General features: G+C 49.6%; 1 protein-coding gene across 1 annotated transcript in view; it reads left to right on the top strand.

Annotated features, from left to right (window-relative positions):
• Positions 1-2873: 2873 nt before the first annotated feature.
• LOC137612372 (cadherin-24) overlaps positions 2874-26626 on the top strand; it is a 55625-nt gene continuing 31872 nt past the window's right edge. Inside the window, exons 1-4 of the mRNA XM_068340866.1 lie at positions 2874-3000; positions 14104-14398; positions 18142-18261; positions 20043-20210. Of these exons, the coding sequence (XP_068196967.1) occupies positions 14116-14398; positions 18142-18261; positions 20043-20210 (571 nt within the window). The 5' untranslated portion in view covers positions 2874-3000; positions 14104-14115. The remainder of the gene's footprint in view (positions 3001-14103; positions 14399-18141; positions 18262-20042; positions 20211-26626) is intronic.

Here is a 26626-nt window from a genome sequence, read left to right as displayed (position 1 = left end):
GCCGCTCCTCCTGCACGTTTGTCATGTTTGGGGTCCGGAGTTTTTAGCCATTCTGCCCTCCCCCCCCATCTGGAACACTCTCCCTTCCGCAAGTCATCCGTGAAATCGACTCCGCTTTGAAATCCCGCCTGAAAACACAACTTTTGGAACTGGTCTGGTGGCCGTGATCGCCGGCGTTGAACCTTCATTGATTTTGTAGCTTTCGTTGCTCGTATTTATTGTGTCTTTAATTCCAGTTAATTTTTTTTTTTTTATTACCGTCCCGATGAGACGACCTTGTGTGTCCCAGAAGACACAGATAAATAAAATAGGTAACAGGTAAACCTCGGCTGACGTCGTGTCGAGTTACGTCCTTCTGGGTCATCGGTTTTCAAAAAAAATACACGGAAAAAATGGACAAATATTAAAAAATTAAATACGGTTAAAAAGCACCTGATATCATGTTACTGTACAACAAATCAGAATAAAACATAACATCATATTATTAGCCCGTAGCAACCCCCGTGACCCAGACGTTTTTATTCTGTTCTATAGTAAAAAATAAAAATGTAATTGTTAAATAGATTCATATTAACCAAATATTATTAAAATACTTTGGTTAATAAAGTTCAGTTTTTTAATTTAAATCGCAACTCCTGGAACTGATGTAAGCAGAGGTTCATCTGCAGCTAATGCTAAAGCTAATCTCGTGTGTGTGTGTGTGTGTGTGTGTGTGTGTGTATTATTCCTCATATTATTACGTTCTTTTGTTTCTCGTGACATAAACTCGACTTCCTTTTGAATCTTAATCACTCGAGACTTTTCCTGCCTTTCCTGCCCGAGCGGTAATAAATGACTTTTATGTGGAGGCAATCGTCCAAATCGTGGCGTTATCGGCTTCCCAGAATCCCGCGCTGATTTCGCTGGAGTGCCTGCGGTGTGATGTGCGTCCGATCTTATCTTTAAAGAAGCGTTCTGATTGATATCTGACATTCTGATTCGCTACGAGAGTCGCTGTCGGCGTCGGAGGCGCTTTGAGCCTCTCCCATCGCTCGAGGCTCGGAGCTCCTCTAAGCGCGTCCGCATCCGATGCGTCCGTATCGACGTCCTGACGGACCAATCAGAGACCGGTGGGGAACCGATCACGCAGTCAGTTGGACGCCGTCGATGCGTTTCCTTTGAGAGTTTTCCCATCGGGAGTTTTCCACGAAGGAGTGTGATGATGGCTTTTGTCCCCGTCTGTCTAATAGCATTAAAAGCCCCCACCCCCCCATGTGAAAATGGTGATTGCTGCTCTGTCCTCGGTGAAAACCTCCAACTGTCCATTCCTGCTCCGCTTTTAATTACGGCGGCGCGACGATCGAAGTTTTAACTCAATTATCTTTATCTCTCCTCTCAGGGCGTCCGGTTCTTCCTCTTCGCCGAAACCGAATGAGACGTTTCTGGAGAGGAGGGGGGCATTAGAGAACGTCTTGACGAGATAAAGGGAGATATTAGGCGCCGGGGAGAAGAAGGGAGGAGAGACTGACACCCGCCTGGAGGACGAGTGAAGGGACCGGGCGGAACAGGAGAGGAAGAACCGACGAGAAGAATGAAGACGACCGCGAGACAAGGCCAACCTCGCTCCCGTTAGACAACATGAGTCCAAGAAACCTGCTCCTATTGGTCTGCCTCTGCCTGTGGGAGGGGCTCGGGGGCTATGCCAACAAGATCGTCCGCAGGAGAGGAGTAGGCGTGTCCCGCATGGTGAAGGTAGGAGATAGCCGAGCTGTGGACCAATGGGATTCGAGTATGGATGGGAACGCCATGCCTGTGGTGGCCCTCAGGAACCTGATTGGTTATGAGGAGGCGGGCGACGCGGGGGCGTTTCCTTATACTAAAATATTACAAAGTCGTCCCGCCCCGGTTGTAGCCAATGAGAGGAGAGCATTCAAGCCCAAGCGGGAGGTGGACTCTGTCAACAGGAAGGACGCCACTTTGCACGGATTCACCGGCAGCAAGGAGCTCAACCAGGATGGGAAGAACGTGAGGAATAACTCCAGAACCGGGAAGCTGGAGAAGACCTTCTCCCTCCATCACAAACCGGATTTACACGCCAACAGGACCAGGTTTAAACCGGGATCCAGATCCAGAACCAGACCGGATCTGAGCATCCATACCACAGGAGTACCAGGAAAGGGGTTCAACATCGACCCGAACAGGAAGCTCAACTTCACCGGCAGTTACGGACTTCTGAAGCTGCTGTCCAAAGACAACCTGGTCAGGATCGTCAACTCGCAGATGCAGAGCCTCCCGAGCCGGAGCTACCCGGGTAAGGCCAGCCGGAGCAGGAAGCGCGATCTGATTGACGTTAATCACCAACAGTTGGAGGCCCAGAGACTGTCGAGACAAGATACAGCCGTCACTCAGGTTCACGCTGGATTTGATAATCAGACCGCGTTACCTTACGTAAGCCCCGCCACCATCAATCCGAAGCAGGGCGCCAACCCCCCGAATGATGTCACCCCAGCTTTAAGCAAAGGGCAGGACAACGGCGGCGAGAGCAAGAGCAAACATCTTGTCCGTGTGCCGTCAACACCTCGAGGCGAGAAGGAAGCAATAACGAGCCAAACACCACCGCCATTTACATCCACAAAACACTTTGCACCTTATGCACCTTCCCAAACGAACGGTTCCCCGCCGTCGGCGCTTACAGCGCAACCCTTGGGAAGCGCGTCAGCAGAATCCCGTAGGGACCCATTAACGGAGTCGGTTCACGTCGCTCAGACAGACCTCAGTGCCGCCCAGAACCCGGACGAAGATGAAGACGACAAACCCATCAACGGCAGTCATGTCCTGAGGCTCCACCCGGCACCTGGCGCCGAATCCGCCTTCGATTCCGCAGCAAACGGAAAGGGCCTGGTGTTCGAAGAGGAGGCGGACTACCAGGGGCCTCGATCTCGCAGCAGGAGGAGCTGGATCTGGAACCAGTTCTTCGTGATTGAAGAATACGCCGGACCAGAACCGGTGCTCATCGGACGGGTAAGGGAACAGAAACAGAAGCGTTCTGAGTGTGTTTTATGAATATTTCAGGTACCCCTACGGGGGGGTTATGCGAGGCCCCGGTCCCCTAAAGACCTCCAATCAGCCTCGGAGTTACACAAAGTTTTTTGCGCGCCGACATAAACCTGCGATTGGAATTGATTTACATTACCTCGCCGCGGCGCGACGCCTTCCAGGTAGCCACAGAAGCTTTAATGAATCAATGGAGAACCGAGGCGCAACAAAACCCCCGATCACAGCGGCCCACGGGTCTCGTCATGATCTCCACCGATCCGCTCCCCCCCAACGGGAATTGATATATCCAGGAGAATTAATAGCTTCACTCCCCCCCCAGCATTGATTCTCGCCCCCGGGCAGAGAGCAGGAGTATTCCCTCATTTACTGGTAGGTCAGACCTGTCAGCTGTCCTCCGTCATGCATGGAGGTCTGCAAGGTCCCGCTAATGCTAATGCTAATGCTCTTTCATTTAGACTGATTTACTCTTGCTTTGACAGGATTTATCATCCCCCCCTGACCCCCCCAACAACACAACAAGCTCAGGCCTGATCTCCTATTACTCTGCACTGTAATATATTACAATCATCGACTGCTCCCCCCGCCCCCCCACCCCCCCAAGGCGAGAAGGAGGTCGGAACCCAGCTGTGGTCGTCGAGCTCATTTAGATGCCTGTGTGTGTGTGTGTGTGTGTGTGTGTGTGTGTGTGTGTGTGTGTGTGTGATTCTGAACGATGTTTAGTTTTAAACAAGATGCTTGCCTCGGTCACATGACCACCTTCTTAAAGGGGCCGCTCCGGCCGCTAACACAGAATACATTAGCGCTAAACTGAAACTCCCAAGCTTGCAGAACCAACAAGGAACAAACGTTAGCACGATGCTACGAGGACGCTGCTAATAAAGTTCATACAAACACGGTGTTAGCCACGGTGTAGCTAACAGATGACACCTGGTGTAAAACCATTAGAGCCAATCTGTGTGTCAAGCAGGTATTTATGCCAGAACATCGTACGGCACTCAAGGAGGGAACAACGCCAGGACACACACACACACACACACACACACACACACACACACACACACACACACACACACACACACGCCCATATGATAGTGCTGATACTTGGAACACACCCAGGATGCTATTGTGTGTGTGTGTGTGTGTGTGTGTGTGTGTGTGTGTGTGTGTGTGTGTGTGTGTGTGTGTGTGTGTGTGTGTGTGTGTGTGATTAGTGCCCTGCTGTATTAGAGAGTGGCGGCACACATGAATAATGCTCTTATAGATCTAAATACGCTTATGAATGTTTAATCTCCTGCTGTGCACCGGTGCACTATGGGTAGAGATCAATGCGGACGCACTGCCTTGTTTTTCCTGCTATCGAGACCTGATTGGACTTTAATGGAGAGCGCCGTGATGGAGTGTGTGTGTGTGTGTGTGTGTGTGTGTGTGTGTGTGTGTGTGTGTGTCGAGCCTCGAACGCCTGGTGGCTCCTGCGGGTTCCCCCCGATCCAGTCGGGATAAACCTCCACTAGAACCGGAGTGGGTTCGCTAGTCTGTGATGACAAGGAGGGTTTAGGACGCGGTGACGGCGTCAGGAGAAGTGTTTCCTCTGATGTCAAAGGACTAGAAAGCTCCGAAACCTTTGATATGGAATAGAAGAGAAAGACGCCTTCAGCTGCCTTTAGCAAACGTTAGCAGTTTTTAGCTGCCGTTAGCACCCTTTAGCTGTCTTTAGCTACCTGTAGCTGCCTTTAGCTATCTTTAGCTGCCTTTAGCCACCTTTAGCTGCCTTTAGCAAACTTTAGCGGTTTTTAGCTGCATTTAGAAACCTTTAGCTGTCTTTAGCAACCTTTAGCAAACTTTAGCAGTTTTTAGCTGTCTTTAGCAACCTTTAGCTGTCTTTAGCAAACTTTAGCGGTTTTTAGCTGCATTTAGCAACCTTTAGCTGTCTTTAGCAAACTTTAGCAAACTTTAGCAGTTTTTAGCTGTCTTTAGCAACCTTTAGCTGTCTTTAGCAAACTTTAGCAGTTTTTAGCTGCCTTTAGAAAACTTTAACTGCCTTTAGCAAACATTAGCAGTTTTTAGCTGCATTCAGCAACCTTTAGCTGTCTTTAGCCACCTTTAGCTGCCTTTAGCAAACTTTAGCGGTTTTTAGCTGCATTTAGAAACCTTTAGCTGTCTTTAGCAACCTTTAGCAAACTTTAGCAGTTTTTAGCTGTCTTTAGCAACCTTTAGCTGTCTTTAGCAAACTTTAGCGGTTTTTAGCTGCATTTAGCAACCTTTAGCTGTCTTTAGCAAACTTTAGCAAACTTTAGCAGTTTTTAGCTGTCTTTAGCAACCTTTAGCTGTCTTTAGCAAACTTTAGCAGTTTTTAGCTGCCTTTAGCAACCTTTAGCTGTCTTTAGCCACCTTCAGCTACCTTTAGCAAACTGTCTTTAGCTGCTGTTAGCTACCTTAAGTTCCCTTTAGCTTCATTTGGTTCCCTTGAGCTACTTTTAGAGTATAACTAATTAATTAGCAATCTTCAGATACCTTTAGCCGGTTTTTGCTACCTTTAGCTATTTTAGCAGCCTTTAGCAGCCTTTAGCTGCCTTTAGCAGCCTGTAGCTGCCTTTAGCAGCCTGTAGCTGGACGCACCCTTGATCCGTCTGACTAAAGTAAAACCCCGGGGGTTTCGTGGACTGAGATGTTTTATTTCTTCAGAGTTCAACAGGAGGCGACCAGAGAGGGCATCAACATTCCAGGAAGAGGACGGTCACATTCAGTGTTCCGCTCTCCATCAACACTTTCTATCGTCGTCTCAGACACACACACACACACACACACACACACACACACACACACACACACACACACACACACACACACACACACACACACACCCTCAGACTGCCAGACGATGCTGCGTTACTATAGTTTCTCACGCCGGGGCGTCTTTGCCCCGTGATAATTGTGAATTTAATTGATGCTGTCACATGGTCTGTGATGGCGTTTCAAGTGATTGCAGAGCTCGTGTGGAAGAAACAGGTTTTTCTGGAGGAGAAAAGACGCCTCAGCAGAGCCGGGATTAAGAAAAAAACACTTCCTGATTAGCGTTTCTTTCGTCCTCGCTCTGCGCTTGAAACGCTAACACCTCATGTGGGGAGGAAACGTGACTTACAGGAAACTCCTGACGCCCCGTTTCACCTTTAAACGCTTCAACACCCGGCGGGGCGACAGGAAGAAGCTGGTCGCTGCGGCAGGAAGTGGACCTGGGCTATTTGTTATCATTAGCATATCATTAACATCCAAATGAGCATGCATAATTCATGGCTGGTGAAATCCATCTGTGTTAACGCCATTGTCTCTGCGGAGGCGTGTGAATATAAAGCATGCAGGCGTTCACGTGAAGCGCTAATTAAATACGTCGGGTACGGCTGATGATTCCTGGAGTGGCGCCGAATGACTCCAGATAATCAGAAGGTGATTAGCGCCAGATACTCATTAGCATTCGCTGCTAAAAAATTGCTCAGCAAAATTGGAGTTAAAGGATTCGTGCAGCCCGAGGCGTCTAAAGATGTATAAATAACGCCGTTATTGACCTCCTTGTTATTGATAATTCCTTCCTCGCCGCCATCGCCGGGGGTAACACGCCCTCACATGCTAGCACAATAATAATGATAATAATAATAATAATAATAATAATAAGGGTTTCAGCGGCGTGATGCAACGACAGGAAGGACGCTGTCACACGGAGTTAAGTGGCGGTGTGTGTGGAGATGTGTGAGCGCCGGATGCTAACGCTAGCATCGCCGCTCGCAAGGAAAAAAGTACTTTAACTCAGATTACTTGAAATGATTGATTTCTGTCTTACGTCAATTTGACTTTGTTACGTCACGAATCACAACGTTTTGTAAAGTATGCTAATGCTAAATGCTACTAGCAGTCCGAAAGGGTTTGGTCCAAAACTGTGTGCTAAAGAATCATTCGTCATATAACCAGAGGACGTGTCCAGATGTGAGACAGGTGGTTGTTGAGGGTGGACTTTAGCTGCCTTTAGCTACATTTAGCTACCTTTAGCTCCCTTTAGCGGCCTTTAGCAGCCTTTAGCGGCCTTCAGCTACCTTTAGCCGTCTTTAGCAGCCTTTAGCGGCCTTTAGCTGTCTTTAGCTACCTTAAGCTGCCTTTAGCTACCTGTAGCTACCTTTAGCTACCAGTAGCTACCTGTAGCTACCTTTAGCTCCCTTTAGCTATCTTTAGCTACCTGTAACTACCTTTAGCTCCCTTCAGCAGCCTTTGGCAGCCTTTAGCTACCTTTAGCAGCCTTTAGTAGCCTTCAGCTACCTTTAGCTGCCTTTAGCTGCCTTTAGCTACCTGTAGCTACCTTTAGGTCCCTTTAGCAACTTTTAGCTGCCTTTAGCTGCCTTTAGCAGATTTTAGCTACCTTTAGCTGACTTTAGCTAACTTTAGCTACCTTTAGCTAGCTTTAGCCACCTTTAGCAGCCTTTAGTAGCCTTTAGCTGACTTTAGCTGCCTTTAGCTAACTTTAGCTACCTTTAGCTAACTTTAGCTACCTTTAGCTAGCTTTAGCCACCTTTAGCAGCCTTTAGCAGCCTTTAGCTGACTTTAGCTGCCTTTAGCTGTCTCTAGCTACCTTTTTGCTGGACCGACCCCTGAAATGTGTGAATAAAGTAAAACATTGTAGTTGTTCTGGACATATATATGATCGATTGATCGTGATGATCTACGTATTGATCACTTTTATTCTTCTATCTTTTAAGCGGATGACCCTACAGTTGAAAACAGTAACCCCATGACTCCTACCTGGAGCGGGACTTCAAACCGGAGCCCTTCCTAGATGCATGATGGGACATGTAGTATTCTGTTTGAGGGCAGGACTCCTCTGTTTCCTGTCGTCTGTTCTCTCATCTCTTTAGATATTGACACTAGCTGTGTGTTCAGATGTCACACACACACACACACACACACACACACACACACACACACACACACACACACACACACACACACACACACACACACACACACACACACACACACACACACTCACAGCACTGATGAGACATGAAGGAGGGGGCTGCTGGGTTGATTCTGTGTTTGCTGTGGACAAGTGGAATCATGAAAGCCTTTCATTCCCACTCCAGCAGGTCACTCACACACACACACACACACACACACACACACACACACACACACACACACACACACACACACACACGTTTGATCTCAGTTTGGGGAACATTTCCAAACACATAACACATATGGCAGGAATTGTGTGTGTGTGTGTGTGTGATTGTGTGACGCCGACAGGAGTGTAAACACACACACACACACACACACACACACACACACACACACCTTCAGGAGGAGCTCATCAATAATGATAAAAGGCGTCTTAAAGCAAACGCTCAGCTTCCACTCCTCCTGTAGGAGTCATTCAGCCTCCAGGTCCAAACACAGTGGGGGGCCAAAGGGGGGGGCAGCAATTAGAGAGTAACTCCAGCTCTGGGGGGGGGGTAACTAGACAGAGGAGGAGGAGGACCACGCAGGATGAAGAGACGGTGTGCATGAGAGGTTAAAAAAGAAAGGGAGTGTTAGCACAGCGAGGGCAACGCTAATGGGTCGCAGATAGAGAGGGGGGGGGGGCTGAGGAAAGGTTAATGGCTTACATGGAGGAGGGGAGGAACGGGTGAGGAGGCTTAAAGAACAAGAAGAGAGGGGACGGAGCGGGAGATGAAAGACTGCTGAAGCCGGGAGGGATGGGGGGGGGAGAGACTGGTACATACGTATATAACACGTTAACCGCAAAGAATGACGGCGCACTGTATATATGTGTGTATATATAAATATTTTTTATTACAATTTTTTGTTAAAATACAATTTTTTATACATGTATATATAAATTTTATTAAAATATTTTTTTAAATACATGTATATATGTATATATTTCATTATCTTATTAGTATTACCGTAAATAATGAGATAAATTGTTGTTTTATTGTGGAATTCAATAATTCCTGGAACGCACTGTATATATACAGTATGTGTGTGTGTGTTTATATATATATGTATGTATATGCATAAATATATATGTATATACACATGTATATACATATACATACATATGTATATATACACATGTATATACATATATATACATGAGGAAGAGGAGAGGATGATGAACGGCGGCGTCGGGTATCCGACCCCAGGGACAGACGGGGTTTTGGTTGTGTGTGTGTGTGTGTGTGTGTGTGTGTGTGTGTGTGTGTGTGTGTCTCGCCCACGCGTGTGGCTGCGTGATCACAGGAGGAAACACACGGATGATGGAGGACTGTGAGTGTCGTCTATTAAAGACAAGATTCAAAGGAACCTGAACCGCCTCCCTCCCTCTCCTCCCATCCCCCCCCCCGCCTCCCTCTCCTCCCCCCCTCCCCTCATGGCTGGCGTTTCATCTCAGGATAATGTCGAACAAATCTGCTAAGTGAGCGTCTGACTTTAAAGCATTGTTCTTCGTTGCGTGAGAACGTTTCATCTTGGAGAAGAGAAGAACGCCGTCCACGCCATTTCCTGCTCGCCGTTTCCTGCTCGCCGCTGGTACACGTGTGAAGCACGCGCCGCTTCAACATCCTGATGCGACAGGAAGTGAAGCGTGAAGCCGGTTTACCGCCCGAGGATGACCCCTCAAGGTTAACCGTGTCAGCAGCAAGAAATACGGTGTTCAGCCGGCGCCTGGCGGAGCGACATCAGGAACGTGAGGAATTGATGCGCCGCTGCGACCTTGAGATAATATTTATGCGCTGGTCTGGACCGTGCTCTCCGCTTCTCCTTGTGGCCCTGAAGGAGTCAGGGAGCAGGGGGCGAGGAGGGGGAGGAGTCACGCCGGACGGCGAGCCCCCCAGGCGGCCTGTCTGGAGCCGACCGGGTCGGGGGATGGGTTCAATATTCATGATTCATATCAAAGCCAATCCCTCCGCTTTCATCAGCGGGAAGCGTCCGGTGTTAGCGTTAGCGCTCGATTAGCATGTGTGATGAGCTCCTCGCTTAAACGCAGCAAAGTTCCTCCGAGGGAAGACGACCGAGTCAAAGTCAAAGAAAAGAACGCGTGAGTCAGAACCCCCCAGGAGAGAACCAGACGAGTGGAAACGAAAGTCTGGAAGCCACTTAAAGGGCCAGCGACGTGCCCATGTATGGTCTGTCTGGTAGTTTGTGTCCATATATGGTCTGTCTGCTAGTATGTGTCCATATATGGTCTGTCTGCTAGTATGTGTCCATATATGGTCTGTGCTAGTACAGTATGTGCCCATATATGGTCTGTCTGTTAGTGATATGTCCATATATGGTCTGTCTGCTAGCAATGTACCCATATATGGTCTGTCTGGTAGTATGTGCCCTTATATGGTCTGTCTGGTAGTGATGTGTCCATATATGGTCTGTCTGGTATTGATGTGTCCATATATGGTCTGTCTGCTAGTATGTGCCCTTATATGGTCTGTCTGGTAGTGATGTGTCCATATATGGTCTGTCTGAGCGTGTTTTAAAGGGAAAAGACATTTGTTTGTTTGGGGGTTCTGTTTAGCGCCCCCTAGGAGGGGGGAGGAGACTCAGCGGTCAGCGCTCTGAGGAGTGAAACAACAAACACACCTGGAGGCGTTTGATCAACAAACACAGGGCGCTGCTGCAGCGTGTAAACACTGACACACACATGACGACAAGTAAACACACACACACACACACACACACATACACTCCTTGTGGCGGCGGCGGCACGCCGTGGCATCTATGTGGGCGAGTTGGCCTTTCCACGCGCCGCGCCACGTCTCCTTCAGCTAAAAATATGAAGTGTGTGTGCCACCAGAGACCAGTATTAACACACACACACACACACACACACACACACACACACACACACCCTCACGCATCAGCTGATTATTATAATCAAAGACTTTCGTCCTCGGAGGCTAAAAGCTCAGCGCTGAAGAAGACGTGTGATAATAGTGAATAATACATGTTCTGTGAGGGAGTGGGAGGAACACACACACACACACACACACACACACAGACACACACACACACACACACACACACAGACACACACACACACACACTGGACCCATGAAGAGGTGGCTGAATCGATGGCGAGTGATGAAGGCGTTTCGCCCAGGGTCTCCGTGACATTTGAGGAAGAGCAGAACAAAATGGAATCCCCCCCCCCGCTGCCCCGCTTCCCTTCCCCCACCCGTTGAACCCAGTGACAGGAAACATCAGGAGGCGGGGCTTCATCTGACATCAGGAGGCGGGGCTTCATTTGGAAATCACCTGAATATCTAAACTGATTGATCGTCGATCAGCTAATCGATCGTCAGTAAATTGTTTTTGGAGATGTTGTGTGTACCTGTTCACACAGGTGTGTGTGTGTGTGTGTGTGTGTGTGTGTGTGTGTGTGTGTGTGTGGTTAAGAACATGGCAGTGATCACACACCAGCCTGGAGAGGAGTTCGCTGTAATTGTCAGGCGTGGTTTGGCTTCCTGCTCACACACACACACACACTCACACACACACACACACACACACACACACACTCACACACACACACACACACACACACACACACACACACACACACACACACACAGACTGAACTCGTGGGCCACGTCCCAAATTCTGCTGCTTCTTCCTGATTGGCTATTCAGACGTCTCAGTGACCCGGTGGCCCCGCCTCCAGCTGATTGGCTGACCCCCCGTTCCCACCTCCCTATTTGACCCCCCCCCATGCTTACTCAGTCCCCGCCTCCGGCGATGCCCCCACCTAACCTCAGCGTGGAATCTGATTGGCCGGTGGGGCTTTTGGTGTCGCCCCCGCTGCCCTGGAGGTTCCTTTGATGTCTCCACACAGGAGGTGTGTGTGTGTGTGTGTGTGTGTGTGTGTGTGTGTGGGGGGGTATTCTCAGACCTGCCCGCGGGTTTGCTCCACCTGGTGCATTCTGGGAGTTGAAACCTGGCTGCCAATAACACGACTGTAGCTGTAGGTGTGTCCTGTCCGCCGGTGGCTGCTGTGACCTCACACACACACACACACACACACACACACACACACACACACACACACACACACACACACACACACACACACACACACGGTAAACATCCACATTCATTAGGCTAATGCACAGCTGTGGTGAAAACACATTTTGCTGGTGTTTTGATGATTTATTGTGCAGCAGAAATGTGAGACTGTGTGGATGGATATTAGTTATTAGTGATTTAGGGGCGGGCAGGGACTACTTTTCCTCCTCGCTCACAGATTTATGGTTATTGCAAAAATGTGAAATTGAGTATATGAGTATAAGCGTATTACCTTATGATAATATAAGTAATTGAAGAGATTTAGGCGTCGGGGGAGGCTGCTTGTTGCCCACACAACCGGCACCGGGGAGATGGAAGCGGGGGCTTATCGCGCCGGAATCGTTCCCCACGCCGAGGTGACGCGGCGGTGAATGTGGCGTCCGCGGCCGCCGGTTCATATTGTTTGGCTCCTGATGTGTCTGACGGCGTCTCAGGAGGATATGAAATCCAGGAGTTATGAGGCGTCACGCCCACCGGGGCGCCCAACAGTGAAAAATGAGATCCGGTCGCGCATTCGGATGAACGACACTCCAGAAGCTGCGCCGGGAAATATCTGTGGCCTGGTCTGAAGCTGGTGGGTTGACCTCTGACCTCTCTTCTGAGGCGGCCTTCCTTTTCTAAACAAACCTGTAATGGAGCTCGCCTAGAGGAACCCGTCGCCCTCTGCTGGCGGGACACCGCCGGTTTGGCTTCGCTCTGCAGGGATGCAGATAGTGTTTGACAGGAGAATTCCACCTGGGATAGGCTCCGCCCCCCAGCCCTTTGCCCTTATAAGGACTTGACAGGAAGCCAATGGATGGGGTAGACCAGGGGTGTCAAACTCATTTTCACCGAGGGCCACATCATCAAAATGGCTCTCCTCAAAGGGCCAGATGTAACTAATAGAAGTAACTAATAGAAGTAACTAATAGAAGTAACTAATAAAAGTAACTAGTAAGTGTAATTAATAAATTTAACTAAATTAAGCTAATAAATGTAATAAATTTAAATAATAAATGTAACTAATAATTGTAACTAGTACATTTAAATAAATGTAACTAAATGTACTCCAAGTTACAAACGTTACAGTTGCACTAAAAATAATTATATTTATTATATACTATATATTTACCCTCTGACCTTTTAAACAGGAAGTCCGCTCCTACTTCCTGTTTCCTCCTGAAGCGAAGCTGTGAAGGTGAAACTTCTTCATGCCGTTAGCTTCCAGCTCTCAGCCGATCTCAGCTCCTGATTGGTTCCTCGGCCGTAAACAAGAGCCTCAGCATCCATACTTATCGTTTCCCCCCCCTGGAATGCCGGCGCCGCGCCCCCCCCCCACCCCCTAAGTAAATGAACATTTTGATTCGCCATATCCGTCTCCCGTTTGGTTTTGCAGATGTGCTTCGCTGTTGCCATGCAACAATGCTCCTCAGGCTGAACCCCCCCCGTGCCCCTCCATCCTCCTTCCTCTCTCTCCTCTTCCTCTAAAGTCACATGTCACGCCTCCTCGCCGGCGCGGAGCTAAGCTAATCGGTCGGTATTCACCCCACGTCGGCGCCGTAACGAGATGGAATCGGGATGCTGGGGGGGGGGGCAGCCTTCCCTCATATTAACTTTCTCTGCATGAGGTCCGTCCCACCGGGCTCTGATCCAATAAGGGGCCTCCGATCGATACGGCGTGCCCCCCCCCCACCCCAGCCTTCATTCACACCCGTTCGTTAGCGGATAATTGATTAGCGACGTCCATCCATCCATTCTGGGATGATGTGGTTCCGGGTGGGAGGGGGGAGGAGATGGGAGGCGGGGTGGGGGGGTTGGTTCCTTTGTCTGCCTGTGTTTAAATCGCCCCCCCATCCTGGGGGACAATCTGTTTTGTCTTCGCCGCCCGTCTCCAGAAAGCAAACTTCACTTTTAACTTGTGTTGACCCTCGTCTTTTACCCCCCCACCACCTCCTTATTACCCCCCCAACCCCCCCCCCCCCCCAGCTCCACACTGACATGGACCGGAACGACGGGCGCACCAAGTACGTCCTGCGCGGCGAGGGGGCAGGCTCGGTGTTCGTGATCGACGAGAAGACGGGGAACATCCACGTCACCAAACCGCTGGACCGCGAGGAGAAGGACGAGTACCGCCTCGTCGCCACGGCGACCGACCGGCAGACCGACCGCGCCCTGGAGCCCTCGTCCCAGTTCATCATCCGCGTCCAGGACATCAACGACAACCCGCCCGTGTTCGACGAGGGCCCCTACAGCGCCACCGTGCCCGAGATGGCCAACATAGGTAATGCAAGGGGTGGCGGGGCCAAAGGTCACTGAAGGTCATTAAACAGGAAATGATGAATCATGGATCAGTACTGTAGATGAAGTTATGAATCATCCGCTGCCCAAAACATTTAACACGTTAAACCAAAGTTTAATGAAACGTTCAGTAAAAAACAAAATGAGGATAAAAAATATCGACATTAATCAGGAAATTTCTCCCAAATTTTCAACTTCTTCCAACTAAACTTGTGTTCGTCTCATGTTTTATAAATGTAGGGGTCGTTGTTTAATCAGACTAAAGCACCAGATAGCTGATGCCCCCCCCATCCAGACCACAGCCCGTGTTCTATTATTCGTCTCTCTGGGGGCTGAACTGTTTCTGCCTGTTTTATAAAGCAGCTTTGCATTTATAGTCGGAGCAGCCGGCAGGAGGAGCTCCTGACAGGAAACGGGAAAACATGGAAAACAGGAAATATAAAGTCAATAAAATAAAGTTTTGATGGAAGGAAAGTTTAAGGAAATTTAAGACGTTTGAAGTGTCAGAAATAATTATGAGACGCAGAAGTGTGACGTTCAGGAGCAGCTTATGACATTTACATGCTAGCACTGTCAACGCTACTAACACTGCTAATAATGCTATCCCTGCTAATACTGCCAGCACTGCTAACACTGCTAACACTGCTAATAATGCTAACCCTGATAACACCACTAACACTAATAACACTGCTAGCACTGCTAATACGGCTAACAGTGATAACACTGCTAATACTGCTAAAGTGCTAACACTGCTAATACTGCTAACCTTGCTAATACCGCTAGCACTGCTAACACTGCTAATACTGCTAACACTGATATCACCGCTAATACTGCTAACACTAGTAACGCTGCTAGAACTGCTAACACTGCTAACATTGCTAACATGAGCTCCTGCTGAGGGGATTTGATGGGAGGTGGAGAGAGAGCTGATTGGCTGACAGGGGGGCGTGGCAGGCTGTGATTGGCCCAGCTTGTTTACAGCGCGTCAGTTTTTCTCGTTAAACCGACGTTCTGGACGCTAACCGACCCCAAACTGACGCTAACTGGCGTTGATGCACCAGTTTGACTCCTGCAGAGGCGGAGCCTCCTGATATTGGAATCGAGCCTGGGGGTTGGGGTGGGGGGGTGCAGGAGGAGCGTCGGAAAACGTTCCCTCCGCTCTGATTGGTCAGATCTGCGTGTCGATGCAGGAGACGCCTCTGGGGACGCCGGTGCCCTTTTCAGATCCAGTTTCTAAAAGGCCTTCAGTCGGGTAGGAGCTAAAAGCAGCGCTGAAGGACGCCAGTGGCTTTAAATGTAGGCCACACACACACACACACACACACACACACACACACACACACACACACACACACACACACACACACACACTCGTCCTGGAAATATGTTACTGGAGCTTTACTGCATAAAGTTTGTTTTGAACGGACGCTGAAGCCTTCTGTCTTCTGGAGAAGTTTGACTCACATGAAGTTCTCCTCTGTCCGGGTCAGGTGCTGCCTCTGGATCCATTTATGTATTATTTATTTATTTATTCACTGATTTATTTGTTTATTTTTGTTTGGATTTTTAATCTTTTGACATGAAATTGCATTTCTTTCTGCCTCCAACCAGACGGAGACGATTTCATGGCTGCAGAGACTAAAACATCCAGATCGTATGCAAATGAGGCAAAGTGAGGCGGGTGATGATGATTGGTTCACTGCTTGGATGGATACATCAGTGAAACCGTATCTCGTTCTTTACCACATGTTGGCGGATGGATGCATCAGGTAGACCGCATCTCGTTCTTTACCACGTGTTGGCGGATGGATACGACATCAGTGAGACCGCATCTCGTTCTTTACCGCGTGTTGGCGAATGGATATGACATCAGGGAGACCGCATCTCGTTCTTTACCACGTGTTGGTGGATGAATATGACATCAGCGAGACCGCATCTCGTTCTTTACCACGTGTTGGTGGATGGATACGACATCAGCGAGACCGCATCTTGTTCTTTACCACGTGTTTGCGGATGGATACGACATCAGCGAGACCGCATCTCGTTCTTTACCGCGTGTTGGCGGATGGATACGACATCAGCGAGACCGCATCTCGTTCTTTACTGCGTGTTGGCGGATGGATACGACATCAGCGAGACCGCATCTCGTTCTTTACCATGTGTTTGCGAGGGGTTTTAGTGTCGTTGGCGTTGGAATAATGTTTTTCTTCTTTATTCTTCTTTTCCGATTCTTCTCCGTCGCGTTTTGCGATCTGGAATAATAGAATAATTCTCTGCCGCCGTGTGAATCGTATAATTTGCTGAACAATCCTATCAAATCTGGATCCGCCGGCGCCCAATGATTGTTTTTATCTCAGCTTCTGCAGCGACTGTGTGAACTAACAGACCCACAATGCATTTCACCATTCATGTACAATATCAGCAGAAGTCGGCGCCGGTGGAGACGGCGTCTATTGTGCCGCACGAACAGACGACATCACGGACGCTGTCGATGCCGAGTCGGGTCACGCCTTCGCTGGTTGATCCCGTGTGGCGATGAAGGGGGCGGGGCTTCCATGAGGTGTCTCTATTCAACCTGAACGGATTCAGACGGTGGCGAAAGCGCCTGGACATCAATCACACGTTGACCTCGGCGTCCTCAGGGGGCGGGGTCTCAGAATTGACGGCGAGGACGCGGGATGTGGGCGTCGCCCAGCCTGTCCATCTGCAGCCAATCAGAAGAATAAATCAGAGGTCAAGGCTGGGTGGAGATGACTTCCTGTTCTAGCGGCGAGGTGACGGGGGCGATCGGGGGTTGTGATTTGCTGCAGCAGGGGCTTCTGGGAAAAGGTTGTGATGGACACGGGGGCTGTTTAGTAATCCCATCAGCCCCTCTGGAGCGTCTGCTGCTCTCAGCCAATCAGCCGTTCAATATTTACTCCACGCTTCAATATTTACCCGACGCGCCGCTGCCTCGCCGCTGCGTGACCGAGGCACCGGCGCCGCTCTGCAGATCCTATCAGCTGACGCCAGGTGTTTTGAGGTGTGTGTGTGAAGGACGTCTCATCAACAGCCAATGAGATGACAGATGTCTTGGAGTAGGAACATGCGTTCCAGATGCATTGTGGGTATTTGATCAGCAGGTTGCATTCCAATCTGCTCGCCTCCACTTGTTGCATCATCGACCCGGTTTGAACCCGACTCGGATCAGAACTGACGTCGCGTCTGGAGGAGAGCCTCCGACACGAAGGGTTAACAGCAGCGTCCAATCAGATCGAACCAGGAAGTAACGCCGAGACGGGGTTTTGTTAATGACCAGAAACGAGTCAAGAACACAAAGCAGAACCACACACACACACACACACACACACACACACACACACACACACACACACACACACACACACACACACACACACACACACACACACACACACACACACACACACACCCGTGGACAGGAGAGCTGAAGGGAATTGAAGACAGAGATGAAGAGAAATGAAGTGAGACAGACAGAGTCGGGGGGGGGGGGGGTGTGAGGAAGGTGAGTGTGAGGGGGGAGTAAGGGGGAGGGGGCGGAGACTCGTCACGCCGCTGTCAGACCAGACTGAAGAAGAGGAAGTGGGAGGGCGGGGCTTGATAGACGGCATTCTGATGCTTCAACCTGGTTTCAACTTGTTTATTCTCCCTCCTCCTCCTTATTACCCCTCCCCCCCAATTACCCCCCACCCCCACCCCATCCTGCAGGTACGTCCATCATCCAGGTGACGGCGACAGATGCTGATGACCCGACGTACGGGAACAGCGCCAAGCTGGTGTACACACTGGTGCAGGGCCAGCAGTACTTCTCTGTGGACCCCCAGACAGGTGTGTGTGTGTGTGTGTGTGTGTGTGTGTGTGTGTGTGTGTGTGTGTGTGTGTGTGTGCGTGTGTGTGTGTGTGTGTGTGTGTGTGTGTGTGCTGCCATCGTTATGCAGAAGTTTGGAGAGATGGAAGAGATGCACAGATGTTAGGATGCTAAAGCAAACACACACACACACACACACACACACACACACACACACACACACACACACACACACACACACGTTTTGCTCTAGCATGAGTCAGCAGATGAACCCGCCGCTGCCGGGATCAAACGCCGCCCACGTCACGCCTGTCGCCGGTGGGCGTGTCAGCTGTGATGGCGGGAGGCTGACGGCAGGGGGCGGTGCTTCGGGGGAAGACGTCGCCTGATTGGCTCAGAATTCAACCGTTTGTGAACGTTAGCATGAAAAGCGCTGACTCATTAAAACAGTCGTGGGACTGCTAGCATACCGGAGTACCGTTGTTTAGGCTCCGCCCCCCCGCTGCCGTCTCCATATTGATCATTTCTCATCTGGCGCGCTGATTAGCATTTAGCCCGACGATCAATCAGGCTGATTGCTCGTCATCACTAAACGGCGGTTAGCGAGGCGCTAACACGGCTCGGTGGGCGCTAACGGCGCGGCACGCAGGGTGAAACTTACGCTATGAGGCTAGCTTGTTTGTTTCATTCATGCTAATCCGTTAGCATTAAGGTGTCAGAACAAGCTGTCAGGTTGGTGGGGGGGGGGGGGGAAACGGACGGGTCGTCATGCCGACGGCGGCGCCGAGTGACATCGTTCAATAGTTTGTGAAAGCCGATCAAAGGGTCAGGAAGCTGATCCATCAATTAAAGAGAAACGTTTCAATTAGACCAAGTGAAGCTGAAGTGTTTCCACGCCGCCGCGCCGCGACGGCTTTATTACCGATAATAATGATGGAGCACAAAGGAAGTGTGAGCGGAACGACAGCCGACGTCCTCCAGGGGACGTTTGAGCCACAGCCAGTCAGTGATTGATCACCAAATCATTCATCAATAATCACAGTTTGACTCAAGCGGGAATTTGGATCAATTTCAAAATAAAAGTGGAGAAAATAGTTCCGACTTTTAAAACTGACTGAAATAATTTTAATCTGTTCCAACCTGTAAAAAAACCTCAAATCCACGGGATTAAGATAAAACGACATATTTTTATTAACCAATAGAAACGCAGACTTTACCTGAGATTAATTAATTATAAGTTTACGTAAATAAAAGAAATGCAATGTCGTATCCATCCGCCAACACGTAGATCCGGTCTCACTGATGTTGAACGTGTCTCCAGGTTCTCCTGTGAACCCAAACCGTATCCCTCCGCCGGTTGGCCGCGTTTCTCTACTTCCTGTCTCCGCCTCCGGCCCGTCGGGCGTCTCCATTGGACGCTTCAGGGGTTCCTCCTCGCAGACGTTCTCTGGACCATCTGTGAAATAACAACGCATCTGAAAACCAGAAAGTGGTGACCTTTAATCAATTATGGGGCGACACGTAGAACCGCGGTTCTGATTAAACCTCTAATTAGAGGTCGTGACCTTCTCCGGCGCTAATGAGCAATCAGATGTGGAGTCATAAATGTTAATAAGTCGTTATTAAATGTCAGGTCCTCCATTAGCGGCTTCAGGCCAGGCGTGTGAGTTAAAGGACTGAAGGAACATTTATCCTCATTCATCATCGTGAGCCAATCAGAACACACCTTCTAGAGGAGGTCACGCCCACGCATGTTTGCTGAATCCTGTGATTCTGATTGGCTGTTTGTGGTTCTCCCCAGGGATCCTGCGGACGGCGGTGCCCGACATGGACCGGGAGAGCCAGGACCAGTACCTGGTTCTGCTGCAGGCCAAGGACATGGGGGGCCACCTGGGGGGGCTGTCGGGGACCACCACCGTCACCGTGAAGCTGAGCGACGTCAACGACAACCCGCCGCGCTTCGTCCAGAGTGAGTTCCACCGCAGCACGCGTGCTAGCATATGTGCTAACAGGAACACTGCTTCAAGGGTTTTTAGCCGTTAGCACCATGCTAGCAGGTGCAGCTTTAGCAGCGCGTTGCTCCCAACGTCAACTTCCTGTAACGACCTCCTTCACTCAGATGGATGATGCAACAAACATCCATCCATCCATCAATCCATCCATCATCCATCCATCCATCATCCATCCATCCATCCATCCATCCATCCATCATCTATCCATCATCCATCCATCCATCATCCATTCATCCAACCATGTGTCCATCAATTCATCCATCCATCCATCCATCCATCCATCCATCATTGGTTCATCCATTCATCCATTAATCATCCATCATCCATCCATCCATCCATCCATCCATCATTGGTTCATCCATTCATCCATCCATCATCCATCATCCATCCATCCATGCATCCATCATCCATCCATCCGTCCATCCATGCATCCATCATCCATCCATCCATGCATCCATCATCCATTCATCCATCCATCCATGCATCCATCATCCATCCATCCGTCCATCCATCCGTCCATCCGTCCATCCATCCATCCATCCATCCATGCATCCATCCGTCCATCCATCCACCCATCCATCCATCCATGCATTCATTCATCCATCCATCCATCCATCCATCCATCCATCCATCCATCCGTCCATCCATCCATCCATCCATCCATCCATGCAGGTCAAACATCCATCCAATCGGCTCACCCGTCTCCATGGCGACAGATCAGCTGCTGTTCAACCTGACCTAACAACACCTCCATGATGTCTGACGCGGTTAAGAAGCGGCGGCGGTCTGAGCTGCGCTCCACAATGAGATGATCAGTCGTTATTAGCGGTTCGCCATCGCGGTGCGTGACGGAGGAAGCTGATTGGTCGGCTGCAGGAGTGTTGTCTCTGGTGTTTAATGACGAACGGCGATGCGTGTCGGCGGACCGCCGTTTGTCAGTTCTGCTTCTGTTGCACCTCAAACACACGGCGCGGCGTCTCGATGTCGGCTTTCACGTCACGTCGTTCTCTGATTTCATGACTCATGCTTTTATTTTGAAACGTTGTGTGACACAAGCAGCCAATCAGACGCGTGTAGGTCTGCGTTCTGTGTTTTTCTCGTCTAATCAGGTTTGAAGTGGTTTAATTGTGATTATTTGTCGACTCTGATTGTTGTTGTTTGTTTTCAAATTATCTCGACAGTCATTTCTGCTAAATCCTCCACATCCGACCGACGCGCTAACGACGCCGCTGACAGCTTAGCGCTTTAGCGGCTTACGCTAACGCTGACATTAGCACCCAGATGGTCAGCTTAAAGCCGCGCTTGAGCCGCTAGCGAGAGTTAAAGACGTCTCTCAGCATCGGTTACACGCAGCAGCTGTCGAGCGACAAGAACGATGATGAAGCTCCTCCCACCTGATGTAGCTCCTCCCACCCGCTGCGGCGTGGAATGTAACACTGCTGGAAGATTCCGTGTCTGGTGCTGAGAATTTTTTAAAAAACTCTCCGATGGAGGAACGCGACGCATCTCGTTTGCTTTCGCCGTTTCACCACACCCAAAAGACCCAAAACGTCTGGTTGCCCCGGCGACGCTTCTTTACCTCAAACCGCCTGGAGTCGGATAATTCTTCCATCTTTTTTTCCTTCCGTTCCTCCAGCTTTTTCTTTTTTTTTTAACGTGGACCTTCAGACCCGTTTGTCCTTTTCAGGATGAATCATCTGCGTAGAAGTTTCGGTAACATTTCCCGTAGCGGCCGGCGAGCTGTCGGCGGCCATGTTTCTACCTCCTACGACTCCATCAGCTCATTTAAATATTTTCTGCAGTAAAAAAAACAAACATGAGAGCTTTAATTCTACTACAGGATAAACGACACGGCGTCGCGGGGTGCAGCTGTAGCGGTTAGCGGCGCTAGCCTGATTTGAGCTAATGATGTCCGACAGTGAGAGCTGAATCCCCGCCGCGGCGTCCGCCGGTGATTGGAGGGGCAGTGTACTCCGTGTGGGCGATTAGCATCCCGCAGGCTGTTTTGTCGCCGCTATGCTAATCGCGTGTGCGCGTTATTGAATGCATTAACGACCGCCTGCGCCCACGCTGGCCATGCGGGTTTGTGTTTGCGCGTCCAGACGCTGGGGCTAACGCGATCACACGCCGGCGCTCCACCCTCGATTACACACCCGGTGGACGAATCAGGGGCGTTACAGTGAAGTACCTCAACCAGGAGCAGGAAAGTGGTGAAGTGGGTTTGTTGTGCGGAGCTTTTTTTGAACGCCATCGTGGGACCGGTTCTCGCCCCGGAGGAGCGTAGCGGCGTAGCGAAACTGGGCTAGTGTTCAGCTGGTTGTGGGGTTTTTGTTGTTTTTTTTGTTTAATGATAAGTGGAACTGTGGGACATTTCGACGCTGGCGGCGTTCGCTTCCTTTGGGTCTCGTTATCAAATGGCTTTCACCCCGATCCAAACCCGTTTGGACAGCGGCGTGTTTCTGACGCGCGGCGCCGCAAAAAAGCTTTCATTTTCATTTTCATTCCTATCAAATGAAGTTGTTGTTTTTCTTTTTAAACATTTTAAGCTGACAAATATTTGGACACGCAAAGAACTCATTTTTAGTACCTCGTTTAAGATTATTAAAAGATCACTTGAAGCCTTTATCCTGAAAATATCATCGCGCTCTTGATGCGATCTCGCCGCGCTCGCCGTTTTTTCCTCGGCGGAGCTGTTTTTAGTGCGAACATGTCAGATTGTGAACGAACAGAAACTTTTTTTTTGCTTTACTAACGAGGCAGATGGATGTAAAAATTGCGCTAAAGGGGGGGTTTCTATTAGCATCTCATTCCAGCGAACACTCGCCTGATTAAACTCTTAATTATCGCAATGCGGCGCGGAATACGCGCTCGTCTAATTGTCTGACTGTTGGGTATCAAACCCCAACTTCCTGTTCGGAGAGGGGCGTCGCGGATGAGCTTCTGGTGTTCCACAGGGAAATTAAAGACGGTGGGACGTTGTCACCGCGGCGGCGGCGGCGGCGTGGGGGATGATGGGAAACCGCGCGTCCTTGTTTCCATGTCGTCGTTTATTCCGACATGTTTGTCCTTGTTGGCCGTATGTGAATAATTTATGGCGGCGCATACACCGCCGTTAAATTCTCTCCAGGATAAATAGAAGCGTCTAAAAATACGATGACCGCTTCGTTTACGCCAATAACGCCGTTCCTGGGATTACAACCGCACTGGAAAGTCAGAAAGTAGGTTAGCGAGGAGCATTATGGGTGTTAGCAAAGACGGCGTTACTGATGGATGTGTTTTTCCATGAAATGCCGTCTCCTTATTTACTTCCTGCTCTATTTATCGCTGCTCATACGGCGTCGGGATTTAATACAAACACAAACCACAAGTTTCAAATGATTTTTTTTTGACACCCGAGGAAACGATGCGAGAGAAGCTCGAACGCAGACAAAACAAAGGTGCGAAAGCTAAAGCAAACACGCCGTCCCGCTTCCTCCTGAAGCGCCAGAAGATTCCCGACGTTACTGGAAAACAACGCAAACAGCAGCGGAGCGTAAATATCGTCTGTGAAGGTTGGACTGATTGGAAAGGTCCGCTCAACGGCTCGTCGTGTTCAAAAACGAGTTTTCAAAGATCTGGTTTGAGAACAAGTCCTGAAATGTTAGACCTGGAATCCGACAACCGATGGAAGTTCTACAGAGCAAACATGTGGTAATGACGCTTAAGGTCAAAAAGAACAAGTGGTTGCTCCTGGGAAGCATCAACCCCTCCCATTGGTCCAGCCCCATTCAATGTCCCCTAGATTTTCACTGGTTTTCATTGGGTTTCATTGGTTTTCTTTGGTTTTCATTGGTTTTCATTGGTTGTCATTGGTTTTCTTTGGTTGTCATTGGTTTTCTTTGGTTTTCATTGGTTTTCATTGGTTTTCCAAACCAACCAGACGTCCGGTTGCAGGTTCGACCCCAAGTGGTTACCATGACCTGTATGAAGAAGAACAGCCCCTTGGTTTCCATGATTTTGATTGGCTACGGCACCAACAATAACCCTGCTCCTCAGTTCTGTGTGTGTGTGTGTGTGTGTGCGTGTGTGTGTGTGTGTGTGTGTCTCAGCTTAAAGGGTTTGTGACCATTTAAAGCTGTAGAATTAATTGGAATTTAAATGTTGGAATCAGAATAAGAACTCCAAATTGGGTACTTATTATTTTTTCAGTAGACTAATTTACCACCCCTGCCCCCACCCCTACCCGCTCCCCTCCCCCACCTCCACCCACCGCTGCCCCAGTTACTCCATCAGTAAACACTGAATCTCATTCGGTTTCTGCTGTCGAAGCAGATTTATGGTGATGCTCAACAAATCCTCGGTGCTTCGGGTTCCGTTCCGTCAGTCGAGACTTTTCCTAAAAGTTCCTTCGTCAATCTGACCCAGTTACGTACAAATTAAATTAAATTAAATATAAATACAATAATACTGGCAGAAACACACACTATCCTTCGAAGTCTCAGCTTTGCCATCGGGTGCCTCTGTCCGGGACAGGAAGTGAAATGTCACTCTCGCTATATGTCCCAGCGAAATGTCAGCGCTTGATGTGCGATCCGGCCCGATCCCTCAACCGCCTTCGCCAGCTGCGCCTTTGTCACGGAACGCAAATTCATCTGCAGGCCGTCAGAGATCAACACATTAATCTGTAGCCCAGCGACACACTTTTGTTCCCCTCAACACAAAATCCCAGACTCATAACTTATGCTTTCCAAAAACTTCCTTTGCTCTTCCTGCCAGAACGGCTTCAGTCGCTGCAACTTCGCTCGGTGACAAGTGTGCAGATGGAGACACAGGTGTCGGCTCCCATTTTTATGCGATTTCCAAACAACCTTGGCTTGCCAATGGTACCGCATAAATGTTAAGGGAGCCATCAGTCTCCAGCAGGTTGATGGATGGGAAGACGGATGGGCTGACAGACGCCGACATCGGCGCCCGCCGATAAGATCAGTGTCATTCGACGCGTCAGGGAGACGAAACAGGGAGTCGTTGGGAGAGGACTCCATCATAAATATCACTAATTCATTCCCCCAGAGATGGAGACGGAGAGACGGAGACGGAGGGATGTGTGCGCAAGAGAATGCGACGCTTCCAGTTTTTGTGTGTCTGAGGATTTTTTTTTTTTTTTTTTAAAGACAAAGAGAGAATGGCGGAGTCGGGAAGAAAGGTGCGATAAAGTTGCCAGAGGAGCGAGACGATGGGAGGGAGTGGGTGAGAAGAGACTCGGAGAACATAAAGAAGACCTGAGAGACGCGGGGGAGACAAAGACGGGAAGGAAAAGGGGGAGTGAGCGGAATGAAGGGAGTCACCGGGGAGAGTCGGGGTATTATGTCCTTTAGTGAGAATGAGATGCGAGACGAAGGCGAAGAGGAGCGACGAAGAGGATGAGCGAGCTTAGAGAGCACCAGATTGACGTATATACGTTTTTTATCTTCTTCTCCTTCATCCTCGTCTTTTACGCTCCCGTTCATGCGCTCCGATGACCAATCCGAGGTCAGGTGACCTCCCTCCTCCCTCCATCAGCCTCCCCCATCTGTTCCCCTTCCCCCAGTGAACAATCATTTGTCGTCTGCGTATCGACGATATCCCCGCCACAGAATCCCGAGTGCCAAACGATCTAGTTTCACGATCTCGCCGTAAGCCAATGAACGGCCTTCAAAGTTTCTTCAAATGCCATCCTTGAATAATTAATGAAGGTTTCAACAATATTGATACTTAAAATAATGTTAAGAGGGAGGTGTTGTATTTTATGTATTTGCGCCGCTCTCTGTGTATAAAATCGGAACAATAAAGTCCCCGCCACGCCGCCATCCTGCGGTACTCTCCTGTTCTCGCCTGCTTAGCATTCCCAGCACACACAATAAAATTTAATGCGTATCGAAAATAGCTTGTGTCCTCTTCAATCGGGCATCAATAATGAATTTAGTTAAGTGGCATGACTAATGTGCGTGTGAGAACGGGAAATGGGCTCGCTTTAGTTAAGACAAGCGCGTGCGGACCAATCTGCGCCGTCGCGCCTCCCCACGTCCTGTTGTCTCGTCCAATGATGGCCGCCCACGCGCCGCCGCCTCCCTTTGTTTGGACTGACAGGATAAAGACTCCAAGCGTCCACTCGTTAGAACGTAAGGGCGCCACTCCCGGGGGGCGTGTTCATCAACGCGTGAAGGAGGGAGGACGCTAATGGCCATAATCGAACCAAATGTGAATGGGTCCATCTCGCGGCGAGCCCAGGGGATGCTGGGAAATGGACAGAAGCAGGTTTAGTGACAGGCGTGTTTTTGTTAGCGATGAGCTAACAACTGGACGGACTCGATTTGAGTCATTATGAACAACCGAGAGTCGTTACGCGTGTTTCACG

The sequence above is a fragment of the Antennarius striatus genome, chromosome 18 (assembly GCF_040054535.1).
Source record: "Antennarius striatus isolate MH-2024 chromosome 18, ASM4005453v1, whole genome shotgun sequence".
In the NCBI taxonomy this organism is placed as follows: Eukaryota; Metazoa; Chordata; class Actinopteri; order Lophiiformes; family Antennariidae; genus Antennarius; species Antennarius striatus.
This window is presented reverse-complemented; position numbering and strand designations above follow the sequence as displayed.